General features: G+C 51.4%; 5 protein-coding genes across 8 annotated transcripts; 2 read left to right on the top strand and 3 right to left on the bottom strand.

The window, feature by feature from the left end:
* Positions 1-704: 704 nt before the first annotated feature.
* On the top strand, positions 705-1,828 carry LOC311509590 (putative nuclease HARBI1; the record flags this gene model as incomplete). Its single annotated transcript, XM_084574822.1, has 4 exons — positions 705-779; positions 863-1,298; positions 1,386-1,576; positions 1,685-1,828. The coding sequence occupies 4 exons, from the start codon at positions 705-707 to the stop codon at positions 1,826-1,828; spliced, it is 846 nt and encodes a 281-aa protein (XP_084430948.1).
* Positions 1,829-3,789: 1,961 nt separating this feature from the next.
* On the bottom strand, positions 3,790-4,413 carry LOC311509589 (atypical chemokine receptor 3-like; the record flags this gene model as incomplete). The annotated part of the gene is made up of 1 exon (XM_084574821.1): positions 3,790-4,413. One exon carries the CDS (start codon positions 4,411-4,413, stop codon positions 3,790-3,792), a length of 624 nt encoding a protein of 207 aa, XP_084430947.1.
* A 1,326-nt stretch (positions 4,414-5,739) lies between these two features.
* cd59a (CD59 molecule (CD59 blood group) a) lies at positions 5,740-8,095 on the bottom strand. Its single transcript, XM_084574091.1, has 4 exons — positions 7,856-8,095; positions 6,973-7,074; positions 6,816-6,889; positions 5,740-6,723 (listed from the first exon to the last, which is right to left on the bottom strand). Exons 1-4 carry the CDS (start codon positions 7,908-7,910, stop codon positions 6,607-6,609), a joined length of 348 nt encoding a protein of 115 aa, XP_084430217.1. The 5' UTR covers positions 7,911-8,095; the 3' UTR covers positions 5,740-6,606.
* A 1,414-nt stretch (positions 8,096-9,509) lies between these two features.
* dytn (dystrotelin) lies at positions 9,510-21,710 on the top strand (the record flags this gene model as incomplete). Its single annotated transcript, XM_084574283.1, is given in 14 exon segments — positions 9,510-9,644; positions 9,647-9,725; positions 10,252-10,453; positions 10,531-10,616; positions 10,737-10,810; positions 10,879-10,950; positions 11,017-11,180; positions 11,259-11,370; positions 20,365-20,495; positions 20,570-20,729; positions 20,806-20,852; positions 20,920-21,061; positions 21,133-21,526; positions 21,608-21,710. Coding segments are annotated over 14 exon segments (1,887 nt in total). The 3' UTR covers positions 21,697-21,710.
* Positions 21,711-27,109, bottom strand: zdbf2 (zinc finger, DBF-type containing 2). 4 transcript variants are annotated; one of them, XM_084574279.1, is made up of 10 exons: positions 26,641-27,109; positions 26,472-26,570; positions 26,367-26,401; positions 26,248-26,278; positions 24,475-24,571; positions 24,261-24,403; positions 23,609-24,185; positions 23,406-23,531; positions 22,985-23,337; positions 21,711-22,913 (listed from the first exon to the last, which is right to left on the bottom strand). In XM_084574279.1, the coding sequence occupies exons 3-10, from the start codon at positions 26,386-26,388 to the stop codon at positions 21,908-21,910; spliced, it is 2,355 nt and encodes a 784-aa protein (XP_084430405.1). In that variant the 5' UTR covers positions 26,389-26,401; positions 26,472-26,570; positions 26,641-27,109; the 3' UTR covers positions 21,711-21,907. The 4 variants fall into 4 exon arrangements, with proteins under 4 accessions (XP_084430405.1, XP_084430407.1, XP_084430406.1 ...); XM_084574281.1 differs by having other exon boundaries at positions 26,472-26,520; XM_084574280.1 differs by having other exon boundaries at positions 26,941-27,071.
* Positions 27,110-27,129: the final 20 nt, after the last annotated feature.

Genomic DNA, 27,129 nt, shown 5'->3' with positions numbered 1-27,129 from the left:
ATCTTTGTACATATATATATATATATATATATATATATATATATAACTATAACTATAACTATAACTAGGACTGCTACTACTACTGGTACTAGTTACACCAGTAGTAGTACTAGTGGTAGTAGTTAGTACTAGTAGTACTCTCAGATCTCTAAACAGGATGTGCCCAGCCTGGAGTCTTGCCACTGAGCGCGCTCAGTCCAGCCCTCTGAAACCTGCTCTGATTGGGCCTCATTCACGAACCGTTCTTAAGAACAAATTTGTTCTTAAGTCCTACTTACGAAGTTTTTACGAAGATTGTGGCATTCATGAATGTTTTCTTATCTTGCCTTTGTTCTTAGGTAAGAACAAATCCTACGAACACTCAGAGTACTCTGACGCACATTTCAGTGCCGACATGTTGGCATGGTTGTGTTGTCTTCTTTTGTGCAGTTCATTAAAATACGATACTACAGTGATATTTCTGTCATATTTATTTATTAATTTATTCATTTTATTTTTTGGTTAATTTACAGAGCATTTTTTATTTTAAAATAAATTAAACGTACCAGCGCTTTAACATGAATTTAGAAAATTGGAAACCACGCCATCAATTAGTAATCCCACCCTATTTATATGTGGCATTTCTCCATCCAAGGCCTGCAAAAACAATGGCATATATATTGTTGCTGCAAGAGATAGCTGACCGTGCCCTACGGAGGGAACGAATGTTTCAGGACCACGTTGACCTGTTCGCCGAGAGTGACGAGTTCCTTTTTGGACGCTTTAGGCTCCCAAGAGCTGTACTCTGGATCTCTGCAACCATTTGGAGCCAGCACTTTGGAGCCACACGCATCGGTCCAACCCTGTCCCCCCGCATGTTCAGGTACTATCGACCCTCGGCTTTTTGGCCACCGGATCATTTCAACGGGAGCTGGGGGACAGGGTTGGCATATCGCAGCCATCAATCAGCCGCGCTCTCCCGCGAGTCGTGGATGCCATAAATCAACTGGCCACGCACTACATCAGGTTTCCATACGCAGCAGAAGAGCAAGTCACAGTCAAGACTGCATTTCATAACATCGCTGGCCTCCCCAACACCATTGGCGCAATAGACTGCACGCACGTGCGCATCAAGGCACCCTCTCCAGACCCCTTACCATACCTCAACCGCAAGCAATACCATTCAATAAATGTCCAACTCATATGCGACTCCAATAACCACCTGCTGAACGTGGTCTCCCGGTTCCCAGGAGGAGCACACGACTCCTATATTTTGCAGAACAGCTCCGTGGGTATGCGCCTCGAACAAGGCGCAGCTGGTGACGCATGGCTCATTGGTACGCATCTTTTTATTATATTTAATTATTTTCCACAAAAGTGTCTTTGATCTTGATTTGTTTTATTAGGGGATCGAGGATCTGCCCTAGCCCCATGGTTAATGACACCACTGACCAACCCTCAGACTCCTCAGGAGGTTTTATACAATCAGATGCACGCACGCACTCGCTCCACCATCGAACGCACCATCGGCGTTTTAAAGGGACGCTGGATGTGTTTGGACACAGCAGGTGGCAAAATGCTCTACAAACCGGAGAAAGTAAGAGAACTGATGATTTGTTTTATTCTTGTAAAAACCGCTTAGACTAAGATCAAGTTTATTCAAACACCTTGCATCTTGATTTATGTTTCTCCCTCACCATTACAGGTCTGTAGGATAATCATGGCCTGCTGTGTCCTGCACGACATCGCCATGAAGCGTGGTGTGCCTCTCCCCCCTGAGCCACCACACCGTGAAGATGTGCGTCCTGACGCATTGATGGGACCAGACTGCAGGCCCGTTTGTAAATAAAGTCACATTAATTACAGCTTGAATCCACCAGTCTGATTCACTTAAAAAATGAGGACGGACCAGTTTCTGTGCACATCTTTATTTCTTTAAATTTTCATTCATTTCTTTTCATGTGTTGGATATGGTTGTTAGCGTTGAGGGAATTTCATCTAGAGTGTCCGCTATCCTTTGTTGATTGTTCAACACCGCTTCTGTGATCAGGCGTGGAGAGGCACGGGACCGAGTACGGGTGGAGGTGCTGCTGCAGGATGGTTCTAGTTCTGTCGTTATTTGGCTCTGCGGGACTTCATCTGTGAATAAATAATAAATCAAGCCATTGTAGCGACACTCAGTCCAATACTAAGACGTATTTTGATCTTACACACACTATGACAAACTCCTGCCTTTAGGACACACGTTTAAAATAACTTTCTTTCAGAAAATAAATATTAAATAAATAAATGACCTCCCGATTCCTCTGGAGTACCAGCAGCACAGGGAGGGGATGAAAGCGTTGCCTCGGGCCAAGGTCTGTATCTAGACTCTCAGTCGATGGTACTCCTAAAAAGTAAGTGGGGGAAATTAAACTATCAATTAAATAAATGAATTTAAGAAAAGTGATTTAGAGTTTTCCCATATAGTCTAGCTACCTGAGAGTGCAGTCTCCCCGATGATGGCCCCGATGCGCTGGTCCATCTCTCCAGATACTGCTTCTACTGCGTGTGTGACTGCCTCCCATGCTTCCTTTTTGTGTGTGTTGGTGTAACTTGTACTGAGACTACTGAATATAATTTTTTCCTGCGGGTTATTTCCTGCAGCAGTACCTCCACCTCTGAATTACTAAAGTTTTTTTTTGCTTTGCCTGCTGCGCTCCAATTGACTTACGTTTTGCTTTAGGCATTTTTATTGTAGTTTCCTCTGTTCGACATCTGTGTCAACTCACGGCCCTGCAGTCCCTTTTATGGGCATTGATGGGCGGTTATATATGCTAATCCTATGTTAATTAGACTCACCTGGCACGCGCTCTCAACTTACGAGGAAATGGCATTCATCAATTTAAGAACACAGCTGCGAACAATTCTGCAGCTTAAGAACACGTTGATGAATGCGACGTAGAGTTTTCTTAAGAATCTTCTTACGAACAGCTTAAGAGAGAATCTAAGAAGATTCTTAAGAAGATATTGGTGAATGAGGCTCATTGTTTCTTCACACAGCGGCAGGAGGACACTGTCTCTGCAGAAGTCCATTCACAAAACGATAGATTTAAGGTGTCATGACATGAAAAGAGTCTACTGGTGCATCTGAATACCCATACTAACGTACTGTTCAGTAGGCGAGACGCAGTACGTCACAGTAGTAGTACGTCTGAATTCTTAGTAGACATCGACCAGTAGGCGAAAAATCCCCGGATGGCCTACTACCTCCACAGTCTACAACGGTAGCTCACTACGCTATCCCACAATTCAGCGGGAGCCCGCTAAGCGTAGAAGAAGACGAGCCGCTGGGAAAATCAAATGGCTGAGACGGTTGTGACAGCTACAGCTACGACAACCGAAGTTTATAAATGTCAGTATATTAGGATAAATGTTGAGTTTAAAATGTTGGTTGTTTCAAAAACACTTCTCCGAGGTGGCTTTAAAATGTCGCTGCATCCGTCGGTGTGCGTCATACGTGTCGGCGTCACATGTAAACATCCGGGGTCTAAGGACAGACAAGATGGCTGCCCAGTACGTCCTTATTGTAGCCTACTACTCGCTCGCATACATAAATAACGTAGTAAACTGACGGTTGAGTAGTACGTTCTAACCGACGTTAGTATGGACTGACTATTCGGATGCACCCTACGTCTCAGTTTTAAATAAAGTTTAATTTGATCTGCGTCCATCGGCCTGCGTCCTGCGTCCATGGGCCTGCGTCCTGCGTCCATGGGCCTGCGTCCATCGGTCAGCCCAGTAGACTGATGGACCACCGGGAGGAGGTCTCTAAGCAGAGCGCTCGTTGTCGGCATCAAAGAGTCTGGTGGCATCCTGGTGCACCGACTTCAGCGCCCGCAGGAAGTAGGCGTCAGGGACGGAGGCCGCCAGCGCCCCTAACCAGACCAGGACGCACACCAGCCGCCGCACCCCCTTCCTTCTGCAGCCGTCTGGGCCGGCGGCGAGCAGCGTGGCGGACAGGTAGCGGTCGACGCTCATGCAGGTGAGGAAGAAGATGCTGCTGAAGAGGTTGGCGCTGAAGACCAGGTGGCCGAGTTTACAGGCAGCGTCCCCCAACGTCCAGCGACTGCCGTGCAGCAGAGACGCCACCCACAGCGGCAGCGTGGACACCACGCACAGATCGGCCACCGTCAGGTTCACCACGTACAGGTGTGTCTCGCAGCGCGTCCTGACGGAGCGCAGGTTGACCCCGACCACCAGGACATTGGCAGCAAGGCCCACCAGGAAGATGAAGACGTAGAGGACAGAGAGGACGGGGAGGAGGACGTCACGGCTGATGGTCCCTGAACACGCCTCAGCTTCCACATGGGACACGTTGTCGTGGTCGGCCGTCAGGTTTAGCTCCTCCCACAGCTCCATGAGCTCGCTGAGGTCACCGGCGTTCAGACTCATGACGACACCTGGAAAACAGGAAGTCACTTGAGACCAAACAGGAAGTCACTTGAGACCCGACAGGAAGTCACTTGAGACCAGACAGGAAGTCACTTGAGACCAGACAGGAAGTCACTTGAGACCAAACAGGAAGTCACCCGGGGGTTTAAATCTTTTTCAAAAATTATTTGTGATATTAAATAATAAAATAATAATCAACCAAACTCCATTCAAATATCCTCAAATTTAAGAAGTGATGACTCGTGAACAAATTGGATACAAACCACTGACCAGAGTCCATTCAGATTTCCTGTGATTTTAAAATCGTCTCAGTCAGTTAAAGGTTTGAGTTCAGTTATTGATCCTATGATCAGTTTAACGCTGACGATCAATCAGAGCGATGGATCCAAAGAAGAGGGAGGAGGAAGAGGAGGAAGGAGGAAGGAGGAGGAGGAGGAGGAGGAGGAGGAGGAAGAAGAAGGAGGAGGAGGAGGAGGACAAAGTAGGAATTTACTGCCTCCAAATATTAACTCTACAGGACGCTTTACTTTGAAAGGTCACAGCCTTCAAAATAAAAGTCCAACAAACCAGCCATAAAAGCATAAAACCGTCACCAGACTCCAGTCAGAAATCTCTCCGTTTAAGGATTCTCGTTGCTCTAACTCGTCAACCATCAAACTCTTAAAACTCTTTAATTTGGCTCAAATCTCATTTCATCATCTCTCACTATTTAATTGAGATCTCGTCCAGTTGATGGACATCAAAGTGTTTACCTGCGCTGGTACGGTCACGTGACTGATCACCGACTGATCCCGTATCAATCAGTAGTTCGAGCTGAGCGGATGACGGTTCGTAATAACACACGTGTCCACGCACATGAAGGAATTCCTAAAACCCGACACATTTTAAATGGAGTCTGGCGGAGCTGCAGGAATCTTCGTTAAATCCGTGGACTATTGACGAAGTCAGTTCAAAGAGTCAAATTTAAGAGTTTGAGCGTCTCCGTGTCTAATGCTGCGCCTGGAGCATGGAGTCCGATCTACGGCTCAGGTCGGGGCTCGGTTCTGGTTCTGGATCCGGAGGTTTGAGGACTGAGGGGGACAGAGGGGGACCGAGGGGGACAGCATGGTCTCTGCACGTTAACACGGAGACGAAGAAGAAACGCCCACAGACACGAAGCTCCAGACTCCAGCGTGATTCTTGGTTTAGTGAAGATTGAAATAAGGTATAAAATCTATAAATATAAACAGTATGAAAAACTACAACTAACAATAATCTGGAGCCTAAAAGCATTAAACCAGTTTATTAATTAGATTTTCTTCATGATTATTATTTTGAACATTTATTCAAGAGATTAAAAACAAAAACCTTCCGCCTCTCGTGGACAGTTCACTGCTGCCTTCAGGTGCTGTCAGGAAAAGTCAGTACTCTTGATGTTTCAACGCAGAAGAAACAGATTTTACAGTAAATTTATTCACGTGAAGAAAACACAAACGTTTTATAGAAATCACTTCAACAATGATCAAAAACTTGAGTTTCCATTTTCAATTTTTATTTATTTAATGATGACACTCGGTTTAGATGCATGTTTGATGATTCATGAGGAAATAACCTTTAAATGAGATGAGAAGCTGTGAGTAAAGACGTTAAAACATTTTATTAGAATCTGATCTTCAGTCAAGTTAAAACATCAACGCTGGTTCTTATTCGAATGATTCAGTCAAAGACTTGAATCCACTGATCAGGTTACATGACGATCAGTAATCTGACGATCAGTAATCTGACGATCAGTAATCTGACGATCAGTAATCTGACAATCAGTAATCTGACAATCAGTAATCTGACAATCAGTAATCTGAGAACCTTTAACCAGTCCATCACCTGCTGAAAAGATTCCTTCATCAGTCATGTTCATGTCTGATCATCAGATTATTGATCATCAGATTATTGATCATCAGATTATTGATCATCAGATTACTGATGATCAATAATCTGATGATCAATAATAATCTGACGATCAGTAATCTGATGACCAATAATAATCTGATGATCAATAATAATCTGATGATCAATAATCTGATGATCAATAATAATCTGATCAGGTTAAAGTGATCAACAGGATGAGGCCGTTAGAAATAAGAAGTGATCATAGTGATTGATAACTGATTAGAGAGGTGGCAGCTGTTATTGATGACGGGGGCGCTACGGAGCCACTCAGTGGAACCACCACATGACCAACAGCGAGGCCAGCAGACCAATCACAGAGCTCGCTGCAGAAGGGGCGGAGTTACACAAATCAGAGTTGCAGCACTTGAAGGTGAAACTGGAAACCTGGAAGTGATCAACAATGTTGGAATTAAGTCAGCACTAAATACAGCTGCAGGTGAGTACAGGTGATTACAGGTGTGTACAGGTGTAGTTACCTGGGGGAACATCTGGGCCAGTCGGCTATAATCACAGTCTGAATACTTGATACACTGACGGTAGGTCATTCCACCTGCAGCAACACAAGAGGAAGTTGAAGCTGCTGAACTGATCATGTTCAGGTGTGTTCAGGTGTGTTCAGGTGTGTTCAGGTACCTCTCTCGTTGAGTGTGAGGCAGGCGTCGTCATAGCTACAGTCTCGTTGTTTGGTGCAGCTGGCGGTGTAGTCCTTACATCTGTAGCAGCGAATGGCTGATCCTGAAACCAGAACAACGTCAGAGCTCTGCACAGGTGTGTTCACTTTACCTGTAGCTCGGTAGCTATGTAGGTACGTATGTACATCAATGTCATGAGACTCAGGTGTGGTTCAGTTCCTGGTTTAGTTTCAATAAATCAGCTCAGAGAAAGAGTTGTTGTTGCTCATCAGGCTGGAAAAGGTTCAGAACTGAATGTTGAGGAACGTTCAAGTCCAAGTTCTGACCTCAGTCTAGTAGAAATGTTGTGGAAGGACCTGGAGCAGTTGATGTGAGGAAACCCACCAACATCTCAGAACTGAAGTGGTTCTGTAACCACTAACCCGTCTGTCCGTCCGCCCACAGCCATATTTCTAAGTTGTGAATGTGGAAATGTTTCTGGATGTTTCTTGACTTTTAAAACATCGACACATTCGTTTTGATCTGAAACATTTTCCAATCAGCCACAACATTAAAACCACTGACAGGAGAAGTAAATAACATTGAGACAATACAATGTCAGTAAAAGTTTTAATTTAACTTTAAATAAGTTCTAACTTAAATCATTTTAAAATCCACTAATTAGTTTTAAATCCATTTTAAATGACTCATGTGGTTTTAGATAGACTCTCTGAAGGAATCAGGTCAAGACTTCCAGATGAAAAACGTTGACGTGTTTGTTGCTCAGACGACTCGACTCGTCAGTGAAGACGTCTGGATTCAAAGCTCTGATATAAACCTGATTATATAATATAATATAATAATAATAATAATCTTTTTGTATTTAAAGACAGAATCAAACATACCCAGCCCGATCAGAGTGGAGCAGATGAGCAGACAGATTCCCAGGGAGCGCTTCATTTTCACCTCAGCACAGTTCACACGCTCATCTGGACTCGGCCACTGAATACTGAACTCAGACCAACAGCAGTGATGAAGATGAGGAGGATGAAGAGCTCTGAGGCCCCGCCCACTGGGAGGAGATTCAACCTGGTATCAGTCCACCAATTAACCAATCAATAAACACATCAATTAATCCACCTGTTGATCATGGTCTGAACATGAACGTGTCAATCAGCTGATCTCTGTCCAGGAAATGAACTGGTGAATCACGTCGACATGAATTCAACATGAAGACATGAAGGTTCAGAGTCAGTGAGGTACATTTGGTTTGTCTTTGTCTCTGAGTAACATTCCTGCTGATCAGCTGATGCTAGCATGCTAAACAAAGGCTAACATTGAAGCAGGTCCTGTTAGCTCATGTTGCTGGTGTGATGGTGGATGAGAGGCTTTGTGTTTCTTGGTTTCTCTCAGAACAGAAGGAGAAAAGCTCCAGTGTCTCGTCCTCGTACGACCCAGAGACCAACAATGAGCTTCAGTGTGAAGACGAACAAAGAGCCGCCGCAAAACAATAACGGTTCACAGCTCCACCACAGCGCTGGTTTGTTTCCATCATCAGACCACCAACACTCAAACCAGGCCAGAGGTCATGGAGCTAATGCTAACCCTGGCTAACCATGGCTCACCATGGCTAACCCTGGCTAACCCTGACCAAGGCTAACACTGGCTAACCAAGGCTAACACTGGCTAACCAAGGCTAACACTGGCTAACCCTAACCCTGGCTAACCCTGGCTAACCCTAACCAAGGCTAACACTGGCTAACCAAGGCTAACCCTGGCTAACCATGGCTCACCCTAACCAAGGCTAACACTGGCTAACCAAGGCTAACCCTGGCTAACCATGGCTCACCATGGCTAACCCTGGCTAACCCTAACCAAGGCTAACACTGGCTAACCAAGGCTAACCCTGGCTCACCATGGCTAACCCTGGCTAACCCTAACCAAGGCTAACCCTGGCTAACCAAGGCTAACCCTGGCTAACCATGGCTAACCATGGCTAACCCTAACTTTTAGCATGTCTGGTGGTCAGAGTCACAAACTACAACACCACCACCATGATCAGGTGTCAGCCACTCTTTGAACTATTGCTTTAATTTAATTTTTCTTTCTAATTTCTCTTCAACCTGTTTAGTTTCTTAACGTTCTCTATATGGTTTCTGGTTCTACAAACGTTCTGCAAACGTTCCACTCTGACTGACTGAGGTGCAATCAAACAAGGTTTTAGACAAACCATTTTCAAATGTCTTCATGATTCATTCATCTCCTGGCTTTGACCACTGTGATGTCATCTCTCTGCTTCCTGCTGATTGGCCCACAGGCAGCAGGTGAGAAGCAGCTGTGATGAAAACTGAAACCTTCATTCATCTTTCAGTAGCTTTGTCTTTAAACTCAGGCAGAAGGAAGGAAGGTGAGTCTGCTTTTATCCTGTTTACTGTCTGCTGTTATTTGTCCTGGCGTCCTGACGCCTGGATCGGTCCGGTTCAGATCGGTCCGGTTCAGATCAGTCTGGGTTTATTTAAATGATCAGGGTTTCATGTAGAATCTGTGAAACCTGCTCTGATGTTAATTTACGTTTTCAGACGTGAACTCCTCATGGATCTGGACAGCATCGGTAAAATCCCCCTCTGGTTTCTACTCTTCTATTTTACAGATTTCATTTTAGCGTCTGTCATCATGTTTGTCTACTTTTATTTTGAACAGAAGGAATGAATGAAATCCGTCCGTCCGTCTACAGAGCAGCAACGAAACTGATGTCTCTGCAGAAACTCTGTCACAGTGAGAATCAACAACACGGCTAGCATTGATTAGCATCACAACACAGCTAGTATCGATTAGCTTCACAACATGGCTAGCATAGTCTAGAATCAGATACGACTAGCATCAATTAGACTAGCATGGACTAGCATCACAACAGACTAGCATGGACTAGCATCACAATAGACTAGCATCACAATAGACTAGCATGGACTAGCATCACAATAGACTAGCATGGACTAGCATCACAATAGACTAGCATGGACTAGCATCACAACAGACTAGCATCACAACAGACTAGCATGGACTAGCATCACAATAGACTAGCATGGACTAGCATCACAATAGACTAGCATGGACTAGCATCACAACAGACTAGCATCACAATAGACTAGCATGGACGAGCATCACAATAGACTAGCATGGACTAGCATCACAATAGACTAGCATGGACTAGCATCACAATAGACTAGCATGGACTAGCATGGACTAGCACCACAATAGACTAGCATCACAATAACATCTTTGTTTAAAATCTTTGTTTCAGTGGATGTTGTGTTCGTTCGACACGTCAAGACGGCGCTACGCTCGGTGGGCGGAGCTAAGCAGGAGGACGTCATGATGAACAGGGATGAAGTGACTCTGGTGATGAACAGGATGTTCCACAGCGTGTCACAGGAAGTTCCAGGTCATGTGACTGTGGCAGGTCCAGAGGAGACGTGCAGACTGATGTTCAGGCTGTTTGACGGGTCAGTTCATGTCTCCATGTGTCCAGTGTCGTCCTGAAGGAGGCGCCGCTGAGTTAAAGCTGATTCTTGTGTTTCAGGAGCCAGACTGGAAGCGTTTCAGCTCGTTCTCTACAAAATGCTCTGATCGCGCTGTCTTCAGACAATCTGCTGCTCAAATACAGAGGTCGATAAAAGAACATAGAGACACGTGGAAACAAATTAGATTTGATCTTTTTATTAATCAGTTTGTCTCTGAGCATGCTCAGACCGAACGTCCTGACTGCCTCATGCTTGTGTTGTGCAGGTCTGGTTTCAGAGAACAGTTCAGGATCCTTCAGCAGGTCTGGACTCAGATCTTTGCTGCAGGACCTCAGCCAGGTAAAGACAGCCTAGACTGCATTTCCCAGCATGCCTCTGTCCTCCCTCTCTAACGTAGATGTGTTCAGGTTCCTGCGGCGGTGCAGGAGGAAGCAGTGTTCGGCGGCGTTGAGGTGGCGGTGAGGTCGTGTTTCAACGGGGTGAGAACAAACACTTTGCAGGTGATTGGTGGTTGCCGTGGCAACGCTCTGACTGTGCATTTACAGGTTTTGAGCCCGACGGCGAGTGAAGCACACGTGTTGTCATGGCTACAGAGTGAACCACGCCTGTTGCTATGGTTACCCACTCTGTACCGGCTGTCGGTCTGTCAGAACGTCAGTCACACCGTCCGCTGCCACACCTGCAAGACCTTCCCCATCACCGGGCTCAGGTGAGTCTGTCTGCTGACACCTGTCCTGTTAAATAAACCGGCTCAACACTGTCCAGGTGAGTGTGTCTCTGTTTTCAGGTATCGATGTATGAAGTGTGTGAACGTCCACGTGTGTCAAAGCTGCTTCCTGACCGATCGTCAGTCCAGGAAACACAAAACCCACCATCCAGTGCTCGAGTTCTGCACTCAGGTAACGACACTAAGGTGACGACACTCAGGTGACGACACTAAGGTAACGACACTCAGGTGACGACACTCAGGTGACGACACACAGGTGACGACACACAGGTGACGACACACAGGTGACGACACACAGGTGACGACACTCGGGTGACGACACACGGGTGACGACACACAGGTGACGACACTCGGGTGACGACACTCGGGTGACGACACTCAGTTGACGACACACAGGTAACGACACACAGGTAACGACACTCGGGTGACGACACACGGGTGACGACACTCAGGTGACGACACACAGGTGACGACACACAGGTGACGACACACAGGTGACGACACACAGGTGACGACACTCGGGTGACGACACACGGGTGACGACACACAGGTGACGACACTCGGGTGACGACACTCGGGTGACGACACTCGGGTGACGACACTCAGTTGACGACACACAGGTAACGACACACAGGTAACGACACTCGGGTGACGACACACGGGTGACGACACACGGGTGACGACACACGGGTGACGACACTCAGGTGACGACACTCGGGTGACGACACTCGGGTGACGACACACAGGTAACGACACTCAGGTGACGACACTAAGGTAACGACACTCGGGTGACGACACTCGGGTGACGACACTCAGGTGACGACACTAAGGTGACGACACTAAGGTGACGACACTCGGGTGACGACACTCAGGTGACGACACTCAGGTGACGACACTAAGGTAACGACACTCAGGTAACGACACTCGGGTAACGACACTAAGGTGACGACACACGGGTGACGACACTCAGGTGACGACACTCAGGTGACGACACTCAGGTGACGACACTAAGGTGACGACACTCGGGTGACGACACTCGGGTGACGACACTCGGGTGACGACACTAAGGTGACGACACTAAGGTAACGACACTCGGGTGACGACACTCAGGTGACGACACTCAGGTGACGACACTAAGGTAACGACACTCAGGTAACGACACTCGGGTAACGACACTCAGGTGACGACACTCAGGTGACGACACTAAGGTGACGACACTCAGGTGACGACACTCAGGTGACGACACTCAGGTGACGACACTCAGGTGACGACACTAAGGTAACGACACTCAGGTAACGACACTCGGGTAACGACACTCAGGTGACGACACTCAGGTGACGACACTAAGGTGACGACACTCAGGTGACGACACTCAGGTGACGACACTCAGGTGACGACACTAAGGTGACGACACTCAGGTGACGACACTAAGGTGACGACACTCAGGTGACGACACTCAGGTGACGACACTCAGGTAACGACACTCGGGTAACGACACTAAGGTAACGACACTCGGGTAACGACACTCGGGTAACGACACTCAGGTGACGACACTCGGGTGACGACACTCGGGTGACGACACTAAGGTGACGACACTAAGGTGACGACACTCGGGTGACGACACTCAGGTGACGACACTCAGGTGACGACACTAAGGTAACGACACTCAGGTAACGACACTCGGGTAACGACACTCAGGTGACGACACTCAGGTGACGACACTAAGGTGACGACACTCAGGTGACGACACTCAGGTGACGACACTCAGGTGACGACACTCAGGTGACGACACTAAGGTAACGACACTCAGGTAACGACACTCGGGTAACGACACTCAGGTGACGACACTCAGGTGACGACACTAAGGTGACGACACTCAGGTGACGACACTCAGGTGACGACACTCAGGTGACGACACTAAGGTGACGACACTCAGGTGACGACACTAAGGTGACGACACTCAGGTGACGACACTCAGGTGACGACACTCAGGTAACGACACTCGGGTAACGACACTCGGGTAACGACACTCGGGTAACGACACTCGGGTGACGACACTCAGGTGACGACACTAAGGTGACGACACTCAGGTGACGACACTCAGGTGACGACACTCAGGTAACGACACTCGGGTGACGACACTCGGGTGACGACACTCGGGTGACGACACTAAGGTGACGACACTCAGTTGACGACACTCGGGTGACGACACTCAGGTGACGACACTAAGGTGACGACACTAAGGTGACGACACACAGGTGACGACACTCAGGTGACGACACTCAGGTGACGACACTCAGGTGACGACACTAAGGTGACGACACTAAGGTGACGACACTCAGGTGACGACACTAAGGTGACGACACTCAGGTGACGACACTAAGGTGACGACACTCAGGTGACGACACTAAGGTGACGACACTAAGGTGACGACACTCAGGTGACGACACTCAGGTGACGACACTAAGGTGACGACACTCGGGTAACGACACTCGGGTAACGACACTAAGGTAACGACACTCGGGTGACGACACTCGGGTGACGACACTCGGGTGACGACACACAGTTGACGACACTCGGGTGACGACACTCGGGTGACGACACACGGGTGACGACACTAAGGTAACGACACTCGGGTGACGACACTCGGGTGACGACACTCGGGTGACGACACACAGTTGACGACACTCAGGTGACGACACTAAGGTGACGACACTCAGGTGACGACACTAAGGTGACGACACTAAGGTGACGACACTCAGGTGACGACACTCAGGTGACGACACTAAGGTGACGACACTCGGGTAACGACACTCGGGTAACGACACTAAGGTAACGACACTCGGGTGACGACACTCGGGTGACGACACTCGGGTGACGACACACAGTTGACGACACTCGGGTGACGACACTCGGGTGACGACACTCGGGTGACGACACTCGGGTGACGACACTAAGGTAACGACACTCAGTTGACGACACTCGGGTGACGACACTCGGGTGACGACACACGGGTGACGACACTCGGGTGACGACACTCGGGTAACGACACTCAGGTGACGACACTCGGGTGACGACACTCAGGTGACGACACTAAGGTAACGACACACGGGTGACGACACTCGGGTGACGACACACGGGTGACGACACTCGGGTAACGACACTAAGGTGACGACACTCAGGTGACGACACTCGGGTGACGACACTCGGGTGACGACACTAAGGTAACGACACTCGGGTAACGACACTCGGGTAACGACACTCGGGTGACGACACTCGGGTGACGACACTCGGGTGACGACACTAAGGTGACGACACTAAGGTGACGACACTCGGGTGACGACACTCAGGTGACGACACTCAGGTGACGACACTAAGGTAACGACACTCAGGTAACGACACTCGGGTAACGACACTCAGGTGACGACACTCAGGTGACGACACTAAGGTGACGACACTCAGGTGACGACACTCAGGTGACGACACTCAGGTGACGACACTCAGGTGACGACACTAAGGTAACGACACTCAGGTAACGACACTCGGGTAACGACACTCAGGTGACGACACTCAGGTGACGACACTAAGGTGACGACACTCAGGTGACGACACTCAGGTGACGACACTCAGGTGACGACACTAAGGTGACGACACTCAGGTGACGACACTAAGGTGACGACACTCAGGTGACGACACTCAGGTGACGACACTCGGGTAACGACACTCGGGTAACGACACTAAGGTAACGACACTCGGGTAACGACACTCGGGTAACGACACTCAGGTGACGACACTAAGGTGACGACACTAAGGTGACGACACTCAGGTGACGACACTCAGGTGACGACACTCAGGTAACGACACTCGGGTGACGACACTCGGGTGACGACACTCGGGTGACGACACTAAGGTGACGACACTCAGTTGACGACACTCGGGTGACGACACTCAGGTGACGACACTAAGGTGACGACACTAAGGTGACGACACACAGGTGACGACACTCAGGTGACGACACTCAGGTGACGACACTCAGGTGACGACACTAAGGTGACGACACTAAGGTGACGACACTCAGGTGACGACACTAAGGTGACGACACTCAGGTGACGACACTAAGGTGACGACACTCAGGTGACGACACTAAGGTGACGACACTAAGGTGACGACACTCAGGTGACGACACTCAGGTGACGACACTAAGGTGACGACACTCGGGTAACGACACTCGGGTAACGACACTAAGGTAACGACACTCGGGTGACGACACTCGGGTGACGACACTCGGGTGACGACACACAGTTGACGACACTCGGGTGACGACACTCGGGTGACGACACACGGGTGACGACACTAAGGTAACGACACTCGGGTGACGACACTCGGGTGACGACACTCGGGTGACGACACACAGTTGACGACACTCAGGTGACGACACTAAGGTAACGACACTAAGGTGACGACACTCAGGTGACGACACTCAGGTGACGACACTAAGGTGACGACACTCGGGTAACGACACTCGGGTAACGACACTAAGGTAACGACACTCGGGTGACGACACTCGGGTGACGACACTCGGGTGACGACACACAGTTGACGACACTCGGGTGACGACACTCGGGTGACGACACTCAGGTGACGACACTAAGGTGACGACACTAAGGTGACGACACTCAGGTGACGACACTCAGGTGACGACACTAAGGTGACGACACTAAGGTGACGACACTCAGGTGACGACACTCAGGTGACGACACTAAGGTGACGACACTCGGGTGACGACACTCGGGTAACGACACTAAGGTGACGACACTCGGGTGACGACACTCGGGTGACGACACACAGTTGACGACACTCAGGTGACGACACTAAGGTAACGACACTAAGGTGACGACACTCAGGTGACGACACTCAGGTGACGACACTAAGGTGACGACACTCGGGTAACGACACTCGGGTAACGACACTAAGGTAACGACACTCGGGTGACGACACTCGGGTGACGACACTCGGGTGACGACACACAGTTGACGACACTCAGGTGACGACACTAAGGTAACGACACTAAGGTGACGACACTCAGGTGACGACACTCAGGTGACGACACTAAGGTGACGACACTCGGGTAACGACACTCGGGTAACGACACTAAGGTAACGACACTCGGGTGACGACACTCGGGTGACGACACTCGGGTGACGACACACAGTTGACGACACTCGGGTGACGACACTCGGGTGACGACACTCAGGTGACGACACTAAGGTGACGACACTAAGGTGACGACACTCAGGTGACGACACTCAGGTGACGACACTAAGGTGACGACACTAAGGTGACGACACTCAGGTGACGACACTCAGGTGACGACACTAAGGTGACGACACTCGGGTAACGACACTCGGGTAACGACACTAAGGTGACGACACTAAGGTGACGACACTCAGGTGACGACACTCAGGTGACGACACTAAGGTGACGACACTCGGGTAACGACACTCGGGTAACGACACTAAGGTAACGACACTCGGGTGACGACACTCGGGTGACGACACTCAGGTGACGACACTAAGGTGACGACACTAAGGTGACGACACTCAGGTGACGACACTCAGGTGACGACACTAAGGTGACGACACTCGGGTAACGACACTCGGGTAACGACACTAAGGTAACGACACTCGGGTGACGACACTCGGGTGACGACACTCGGGTGACGACACACAGTTGACGACACTCGGGTGACGACACTCGGGTGACGACACTCGGGTGACGACACTCGGGTGACGACACTAAGGTAACGACACTCAGTTGACGACACTCGGGTGACGACACTCGGGTGACGACACACGGGTGACGACACTCGGGTGACGACACTCGGGTAACGACACTCAGGTAACGACACTCAGGTGACGACACTCAGGTAACGACACTCAGGTAACGACACTCGGGTGACGACACTAAGGTAACGACACTCAGGTGACGACACTCAGGTAACGACACTCAGGTGACGACACTAAGGTAACGACACACAGTTGACGACACTCGGGTGACGACACTAAGGTAACGACACTCAGGTGACGACACTAAGGTAACGACACTCGGGTGACGACACTAAGGTAACGACACTCGGGTGACGACACTCGGGTGACGACACACGGGTGACGACACTAAGGTAACGACACTCAGGTGACGACACTCGGGTGACGACACTAAGGTAACGACACTCAGGTGACGACACTAAGGTAACGACACTAAGGTGACGACACTCGGGTGACGACACTCGGGTGACGACACTCGGGTGACGACACTCGGGTGACGACACACGGGTGACGACACTAAGGTAACGACACTCAGGTGACGACACTCGGGTGACGACACTAAGGTAACGACACTAAGGTGACGACACTAAGGTGACGACACTCAGGTGACGACACTCAGGTGACGACACTAAGGTGACGACACTAAGGTGACGACACTCAGGTGACGACACTCAGGTGACGACACTAAGGTGACGACACTCGGGTAACGACACTCGGGTAACGACACTAAGGTGACGACACTCGGGTGACGACACTCGGGTGACGACACACAGTTGACGACACTCAGGTGACGACACTAAGGTAACGACACTAAGGTGACGACACTCAGGTGACGACACTCAGGTGACGACACTAAGGTGACGACACTCGGGTAACGACACTCGGGTAACGACACTAAGGTAACGACACTCGGGTGACGACACTCGGGTGACGACACTCGGGTGACGACACACAGTTGACGACACTCAGGTGACGACACTAAGGTAACGACACTAAGGTGACGACACTCAGGTGACGACACTCAGGTGACGACACTAAGGTGACGACACTCGGGTAACGACACTCGGGTAACGACACTAAGGTAACGACACTCGGGTGACGACACTCGGGTGACGACACTCGGGTGACGACACACAGTTGACGACACTCGGGTGACGACACTCGGGTGACGACACTCAGGTGACGACACTAAGGTGACGACACTAAGGTGACGACACTCAGGTGACGACACTCAGGTGACGACACTAAGGTGACGACACTAAGGTGACGACACTCAGGTGACGACACTCAGGTGACGACACTAAGGTGACGACACTCGGGTAACGACACTCGGGTAACGACACTAAGGTGACGACACTAAGGTGACGACACTCAGGTGACGACACTCAGGTGACGACACTAAGGTGACGACACTCGGGTAACGACACTCGGGTAACGACACTAAGGTAACGACACTCGGGTGACGACACTCGGGTGACGACACTCAGGTGACGACACTAAGGTGACGACACTAAGGTGACGACACTCAGGTGACGACACTCAGGTGACGACACTAAGGTGACGACACTCGGGTAACGACACTCGGGTAACGACACTAAGGTAACGACACTCGGGTGACGACACTCGGGTGACGACACTCGGGTGACGACACACAGTTGACGACACTCGGGTGACGACACTCGGGTGACGACACTCGGGTGACGACACTCGGGTGACGACACTAAGGTAACGACACTCAGTTGACGACACTCGGGTGACGACACTCGGGTGACGACACACGGGTGACGACACTCGGGTGACGACACTCGGGTAACGACACTCAGGTGACGACACTCGGGTGACGACACTCAGGTGACGACACTAAGGTAACGACACACGGGTGACGACACTCGGGTGACGACACACGGGTGACGACACTCGGGTAACGACACTAAGGTGACGACACTCAGGTGACGACACTCGGGTGACGACACTCGGGTGACGACACTAAGGTAACGACACTCGGGTAACGACACACGGGTGACGACACTAAGGTGACGACACTAAGGTAACGACACTCAGGTGACGACACTCGGGTGACGACACTCAGGTGACGACACTAAGGTAACGACACACGGGTGACGACACACGGGTGACGACACTCGGGTGACGACACACGGGTGACGACACTCGGGTAACGACACTCGGGTAACGACACTAAGGTAACGACACTCAGGTGACGACACTAAGGTAACGACACTCGGGTGACGACACTCGGGTGACGACACTAAGGTAACGACACTCAGGTGACGACACTAAGGTAACGACACTCAGGTGACGACACTCAGGTAACGACACTCGGGTGACGACACTAAGGTAACGACACTCAGGTGACGACACTCAGGTAACGACACTCAGGTAACGACACTCGGGTGACGACACTAAGGTAACGACACTCAGGTGACGACACTCAGGTAACGACACTCAGGTGACGACACTAAGGTAACGACACACAGTTGACGACACTCGGGTGACGACACTAAGGTAACGACACTCAGGTGACGACACTAAGGTAACGACACTCGGGTGACGACACTAAGGTAACGACACTCGGGTGACGACACTCGGGTGACGACACACGGGTGACGACACTAAGGTAACGACACTCAGGTGACGACACTCGGGTGACGACACTAAGGTAACGACACTCAGGTGACGACACTAAGGTAACGACACTAAGGTGACGACACTCGGGTGACGACACTCGGGTGACGACACACGGGTGACGACACTAAGGTAACGACACTCAGGTGACGACACTCGGGTGACGACACTAAGGTAACGACACTCAGGTGACGACACTAAGGTAACGACACTCAGTTGACGACACTCGGGTGACGACACTAAGGTGACGACACACGGGTGACGACACTCGGGTGACGACACACGGGTGACGACACTCGGGTAACGACACTAAGGTAACGACACTCAGTTGACGACACACAGGTGACGACACTCGGGTGACGACACTCAGGTGACGACACACGGGTAACGACACTAAGGTAACGACACACGGGTAACGACACTAAGGTAACGACACACAGGTAACGACACTCAGTTGACGACACTCGGGTGACGACACACGGGTGACGACACACGGGTGACGACACTCGGGTAACGACACTAAGGTAACGACACACAGTTGACGACACTCGGGTGACGACACTCGGGTGACGACACTCGGGTGACGACACACGGGTGACGACACACAGGTGACGACACACAGGTGACGACACACAGGTGACAACACTCGGGCATTGATAGGTACAGACCATTTCTGATTTGTCCTTGATCTCAATTAGCCCACCTGGAGGGAGTCTCTGTCCTCGTTAGTACACAGCGCTCGTTGCGCCCTGTTGCCACGGCGAAACACTCGGAGAGAAGTGGACAGGAGCCTCCTGATGTGGGCGGAGCCAGGGGAGACTCAGAACAGGTGAGACCGGTGTGGAAATGGTGTCAGACTATCTCATTAAGCAGCTTTCTTTAATGAAGCCGTTACCTCCTCAGTGCTCCACCCCCCTCTGACGCCTCAACGCGATTGGTTGACTCAGCTCACAGTCCCTCCTCTGATAGAAGTATTTCCCATGATGCCTTGGTGCGTCCTTCTCTTCCCTGCACGTCCTCATCTAAAGCTCTGCAGACGGACGAGGACACACCAAGTCCACAGGTGAATTCTGATCATCTGTTCCAGGAAATGGTCACAGAGTTTCCTCCAATAATAAACGGTTTCCTGTCGTTCAAAGGCGTCGACTTTGTTGACAGAAGTCAGAAACCTGCAGAGAGACAAATGGTGAGACCATCGAGACACAAGACAACGTGGACGAGTTCAGCACTTAGTTTTATTTTCCTGTTTTCAGGCAGTTGGAGCAGGAAGTGCAGGCGTGGCGGCTCACCGTCCAATCAGAGCAGGGCGTCCTGGAGGACCGGTGCTCCGAAATGGAGGTTACCGTAGAATCCCTGAGACAACACAACGTTCACCTGCAGGACATGCTCACCCAGGTAACAGACAGGTAACATACACGTAAGAGACAGGTAACACTCAGGTAACACACGTAACACCTGTTCTTCAGGCTCTGAACAAGATGGAGGCTCAACAACACGTCAAAAACACGGCACACATGGACACGGAGCGTGGAGACATCACGCCAGCCTCTGACAGAACCACAGAAGAAGAGGAGGAGGAACTAATGAAGACGGAGGACAAACTACAAACTACTTCTCTGACTGTCCACCGGGTCTCACCTCTGTCACATGATGGACACAGTGAGGACGAGTCTTCAGATGACGGCTGTCCAATAGGACAACAGGATGGACCTCAGGAGGCGGAGCTACAGGGAGAAGTCACCTGTCTGTCTGACGAAGAAGAGGATTGTGGGACATGTAGTCCAGAGAAGTTGTTGCAGGAGACTGTGGAAAGGCTGAGGACCGTGATGAAGACAGACATATGGACAGAGAGACAGACAGGTGAGACACAGTGAGACAGGTGTTTGGTCCTATTCTCTCTCGTCTTAACAACCAATCACTGAGGACGTGTTTCATTTGCAGGTGAGAGGAAGAGGGCGGAGCTTCTGGAGGCCTCAGACCAGGTGGGACACTCCGTCCACCACCTGGTGGACACTGTGAGAACAAACTGAGCAGGTGACTCCAGTTCAGGTTAGAAAAGTTTTATTCAACAGTTAGAACTGAAAACTCGTGTAACAGAATTTAAATAAAAAAATATTTCATGAGAAAAGTTTTGTTTTCGTATAAAACCAAACAAAGTAAAAACACAAAGTTCATTTCTGTAAAAACCTCAGGTCAGCTTTTATTTTGAAAGTTAGAAATGAGGCTGTTCCAGATTTCCTGCTACCTTCGCCCCCTCTTGCGACCCCGCCTCCTCCCCCGGTGGGAGGGGTGAGGAGGGGTGTGGGTGAGGAGGGCGGGGCCTGTAGACCCGGGGAGTTTTCTGCCGGGTCCTGCCCGTCGCAGGCCCTTCCTCCTGGGCTGGGGGGGTGCAGCCTGAGCCCTGGTTCTTCTCTTGAAAGGTGGGGGGAGTGTCCTCTCCCTCCGACGCCACCTCCCCCGCTCTGACCTGCTGTCGATGGGAGGAGCAGAGCTGACCACGTCAGTCTGAGCTGAGTCCCTACTGAGCGTGCTCAGGAGGAAACCACTCCCTGATGACCTGTGACCTTTGACCCTGGAGGACCCTGGGTCTCCTGACGGCCGGTCGGTATTCAGGTCTGGACTCAAACTCCTGAACAGCTGACGGACGCAGGGTGGCGGTGGCTCTGAGGGGGCGGAGACTCTGCGCGACAGGACGCCTTTAGGGGGGTTCTTCAGGATGCGGTTGGTGCCGGGCTCGTAAAACCTGACAGGAAGTCGTTTGTATTTGACCTTTAACCCCTGCAGGTCGAGTGGACGCCGCTTCTTCCTGCAGCGTTTGGGGGCGGAGCGAGCAGCAGGAGGGCAGGTGGGGGTGGAGCCTGATCCTGATGGGGGGCAGAGCAGGTAGACCAGAGAGGTGCGCGGCTGCACAGGTGTGATGATGTTGGAGTACGACTCGGGGAGGCAGCGCCACGTCTGAGCCTCAGGCGTCCTCTCTGCTGCATCCTGATTGGCCGCAGGGACACTGGTGGGCGGGGCCTCTGGAGCCAGGTGATGGACAGCCGGGACGAGCAATCGGACGGTCTGAGTGCTGTGACTGACTTTAACGACCTGACACCTGGACGCCAGTCTAAAGCCCCGCCTCCTCGTCTTCCTCCCCCTCATGTCGTTGTCCTCGTCATCTTGGTCCAACAGCGGCGGGACACCTGTGTCTGGCTTCGCCCCCTTCCTGTCACCACGACGCTTCCTGTTGAGGCTCCTCCCATACCTGAACGACAGGAGCAGAAGAGGTTTTAAACAACGATGGGCACAGATGTACAGGTGACGTCTGCATCTCACCTGGCCAGCGACTCGCTGTCGAAGTAGCAGATGAATCTTCCTCGTCTGAACTGGCCGACCAGTCTCTCCACCCTCGCCTCGTCCTCCTTTTCTATCTGGGCCCAGGTCTTCCCCCTAAAGGATTCTGGGATATGTTCTGGGGCCGGCAGGACCTCCTCTATGGGCAGAGTCCAGAAACCCTGGTCCGGTTGGACCCTGGCCCTCGGTCTGCCGTCAGACTGGAGGGCAGCGTCCAGCTGGTCCGAGTAGAACTGGTCCTTCAGGTCCACCTGAAAGTCCATGAGACGGCCCAGGTCCCGTCCCTCCGTCTGTCTCACCTGGACAGGTGTCTCCCCGTGTGTCTGGAGAACCACCTGCAGACAAACGTCCAGCTTCAGGACCAATAAAAACACAGCATCTCCTCCGACTGACACACAAGTACCTGCACAGGTGAGTCCCAGTCTTCACTCTGTGTTTCCATGGAGACAGGGAGGCTGAGATGAACACTCTCCGTCTCCTCCTGCTGGCGGCGCGGGGAACTGACGCCATGACAACACATCTGGATCACCTGAGTCCAAACACAAATGCGTCACGTCACGGAAACAGACCAACGTTTAGTCCAGACAGAATTTAACTCTGACCAACCTCCTCTATGGTCTGGTCCAGGGGGTCCAGGGGGTCCAGGGGGTCCACGGGGTCCAGGGGGGCCGAGGAGATGGCCTTTCTCTTCTCCTTCTGCCACAACATCCAGGGCCTCAGCTCTGAAGGGGGCCGGGTCCCAGGACTCAGGGCAGGGACAGGGACAGGGTCTGGGTCTGGGTCTGGGTCTGGACCCCTGGGGGGCCGTGAGGAGGTGGAGGAGTTGCTGGTTTTCCTCCTGTTGGTCTTCCTGTGGGCTTTCCTGTGGACAGAGGCTGGGGCCTGAGTCGGAAGGGGCGGGGCTTGGGTGTGTGGTGACTGTGTGTCCCCCATTGAGACGCTCCCTCTGTCCTCCTGCTCTCTGATTGGTGCTGACAGCCTGTCCTGACTGGCCCTCTCTCCTGGTTGGCCCTGGATGCCCTCGTCTTCTTGCTGATTGGCCGTCTGGTAGGACACGTCCTCAGAGCTGGGCAGGTGTTCCCTGGTTCCCAGAGACCAGCTGTCGTCCTCAGAGAAGAGTTCATCAAGCTCCGCCCTCGGCAGCAGGGGGGTGGAGACTGATGGGAGGTCAGCGTGGGACGGCCTGATGGAGACAAACACAGAGATTCACACCGAGAGACAGGTGCGTTTGTTTCTCACACCTGTGCCGTGTTGGTACCTGGGGTCGCCGTAGCGATGCGGGTGGTGCTGCAGGACGTCCTGCAGGAAGCGCTCCAGCAGCGTCAGTCTGCTCCCGGCCGAGGACACAGCGCCTCTGGACGACGCCCGCACCGAATCCAGATGTCTGAGACTGGACAGGTGCTGAGACAAACCAGGACACGTTACTGGCTGAGACTCAGAGGTTCAGGTCACATGATCTGAGGCGAGTTTACCTGCTCCAGGTTCCTGTACAGAACTCTGCAGTATCCACAGTAACCCTGTCTGCTGGACGCACACCTGGATGGACCCGCCTCTGACTCCGCCCACATCCTGACAACACACAGCACGGTCACCTGTCTGCAGTCACCTGTCTGCTGTCACCTGTCTACGGTCACCTGTCTACGGTCACCTGTCTACGGTCACCTGTCTACAGTCACCTGTCTACGGTCACCTGTCTACGGTCACCTGTCTACAGTCACCGGTCTACAGTCACCGGTCTACGGTCACCTGTCTACGGTCACCTGTGTACAGTCACCTGTCTACGGTCACCTGTCTACAGTCACCTGTCTACGGTCACCTGTCTACAGTCACCTGTCTACAGTCACCTGTCTGCTGTCACCTGTCTACGGTCACCTGTCTACGGTCACCTGTCTACGGTCTCCTGTCTACAGTCACCTGTCTTCTGTCACCTATCTACGGTCACCTGTCTACGGTCACCTGTGTACAGTCTCCTGTCTACGGTCACCTGTCTACAGTCACCTGTCTACGGTCACCTGTCTACAGTCACCTGTCTACAGTCACCTGTCTACAGTCACCTGTCTACAGTCACCTGTCTACGGTCACCTGTCTACAGTCACCTGTCTTCTGTCACCTGTCTACGGTCACCTGTCTACGGTCACCTGTCTACAGTCACCTGTCTTCTGTCACCTGTCTACGGTCACCTGTCTACGGTCTCCTGTCTACAGTCACCTGTCTGCTGTCACCTGTCTACGGTCACCTGTCTACGGTCACCTGTCTACGGTCACCTGTACCTGTCTACGGTCACCTGTCTACAGTCACCTGTCTACAGTCACCTGTCTACAGTCACCTGTCTGCTGTCACCTGTCTGCTGTCACCTGTCTACGGTCACCTGTCTACGGTCACCTGTACCTGTCTACGGTCACCTGTCTACAGTCACCTGTCTACAGTCACCTGTCTTCTGTCACCTATCTACGGTCACCTGTCTACGGTCACCTGTGTACAGTCTCCTGTCTACGGTCACCTGTCTACAGTCACCTGTCTACGGTCACCTGTCTACAGTCACCTGTCTACAGTCACCTGTCTGCTGTCACCTGTCTGCTGTCACCTGTCTGCTGTCACCTGTCTACGGTCACCTGTCTACGGTCACCTGTACCTGTCTACGGTCACCTGTCTACAGTCACCTGTCTACAGTCACCTGTCTACGGTCACCTGTACCTGTCTACAGTCACCTGTCTACGGTCACCTGTCTACGGTCTCCTGTCTACGGTCACCTGTCTACAGTCACCTGTCTACGGTCACCTGTCTACAGTCACCTGTCTACGGTCACCTGTACCTGTCTACAGTCACCTGTCTACGGTCTCCTGTCTGCAGTCACCTGTCTACAGTCACCTGTCTACGGTCACCTGTCTACAGTCACCTGTCTACGGTCACCTGTCTACGGTCACCTGTACCTGTCTACAGTCACCTGTCTACGGTCACCTGTCTGCAGTCACCTGTCTACAGTCACCTGTCTACGGTCACCTGTCTACAGTCACCTGTCTACAGTCACCTGTCTACGGTCACCTGTCTACAGTCACCTGTCTACGGTCACCTGTACCTGTCTACAGTCACCTGTCTACAGTCACCTGTCTACAGTCACCTGTCTACGGTCACCTGTACCTGTCTACAGTCACCTGTCTACAGGTTGTTAACGTGTAGCTGTCAAAGAAACATCTGCGGATAAACTGAAGGTGTGAATGAACTACAGGAAGTCCAGGTAGACTCACCTGCTGGTAGACTCCGCCTCCCTCTGGCCATCTGATGTAAACAGACAGAGAAGTGAGACAGGGACATGTGACCAGAGAGGGACATGTGACCAGAGACAACGTAAAGTCTGAGCTGTTACCTTCAGCAGACGAGTCCGACATCCTGACTGCAGATCTGAAACACACGGGACCTGAGTTATAGTCTCACTAGTGTCTCCTGAGGATGAACCCTGATGCTCACTCACCTGGAGGTCTTCAGTCAGTGAGGGAACCGTCCAATCAGAGCGCTCCATGCTGTAACCAGCGGCAACAAGGGAAGCGTTAGAGGAAGAGCGTCCATGAGCCTGAAGAGACAACAGCCTCGTTACTGACTGATGTGATTCATTAATTAACGTCCAGCTGTTCCTCTCTCACCTGTCTGACCAATCACAGGGCTGCTCTGTCTGCGCTCTGATTGGCTGCCGCTCCGCTCTGAGCACTGATTGGTGGATCGTGGCTGAAGCTAGCTCAGTGTCAACCTCAACATTTAAACCTGGTTCATAAACCAGACCGGACCCGGACTAACGGTAACCAAGGCGACGCAGCTTGTGACGTGGCCCCGCCGTTAGCATTTGTTAGCATCCAGCTAGCACGCGGCTAGTCTGCTAGCTCAGCAGTAGCGCTGCTAAGGAGCTGATCGGCCTGCGTCGAATAATCGACAGTGACTTTGTTTACCTTCAGACGGTCGTTATTCACTTTCCCTTCTTCTTCTGCTGCGTTGCTCCGTCGCTCTGTTTAGTTTCCGGTCTGACTCTTCTTCTGCTGCGGCAGAGCAGGAAACGCAGCGAAGCACCAGCGCCACCAGCAGGCCGCAGGGAGAACTGCAGCTAACTGACCTCAACTGGGTCTTATTCAGAGGACACT

The sequence above is a fragment of the Chelon labrosus genome (assembly GCF_963514085.1).
Source record: "Chelon labrosus genome assembly, chromosome: 24".
Lineage (NCBI taxonomy): Eukaryota > Metazoa > Chordata > Actinopteri > Mugiliformes > Mugilidae > Chelon > Chelon labrosus.
The sequence above is the reverse complement of the archived record's forward strand: the minus strand, read 5'-3'. Positions and strand labels throughout refer to the sequence as shown.

Excerpts from the sequence above, each read along its gene's own strand:
- cd59a (XM_084574091.1), bottom strand. The coding sequence starts at position 7,910 with ATGAAGCGCTCCCTGGGAATCTGTCTGCTCATCTGCTCCACTCTGATC. Across the intron at positions 7,075-7,855 it reads CTCCACTCTGATCGGGCTGG|GATCAGCCATTCGCTGCTAC; the intron begins GTATGTTTGATT and ends TTCTGGTTTCAG. Across the intron at positions 6,724-6,815 it reads TGGCCCAGATGTTCCCCCAG|GTTTCCAGTTTCACCTTCAA; the intron begins GTAACTACACCT and ends GATCACTTCCAG.
- zdbf2 (XM_084574279.1), bottom strand. The coding sequence starts at position 26,388 with ATGTCGGACTCGTCTGCTGAAG. Across the intron at positions 23,532-23,608 it reads TGGACCAGACCATAGAGGAG|GTGATCCAGATGTGTTGTCA; the intron begins GTTGGTCAGAGT and ends GTTTGGACTCAG. Across the intron at positions 22,914-22,984 it reads GACAGCGAGTCGCTGGCCAG|GTATGGGAGGAGCCTCAACA; the intron begins GTGAGATGCAGA and ends CCTGTCGTTCAG.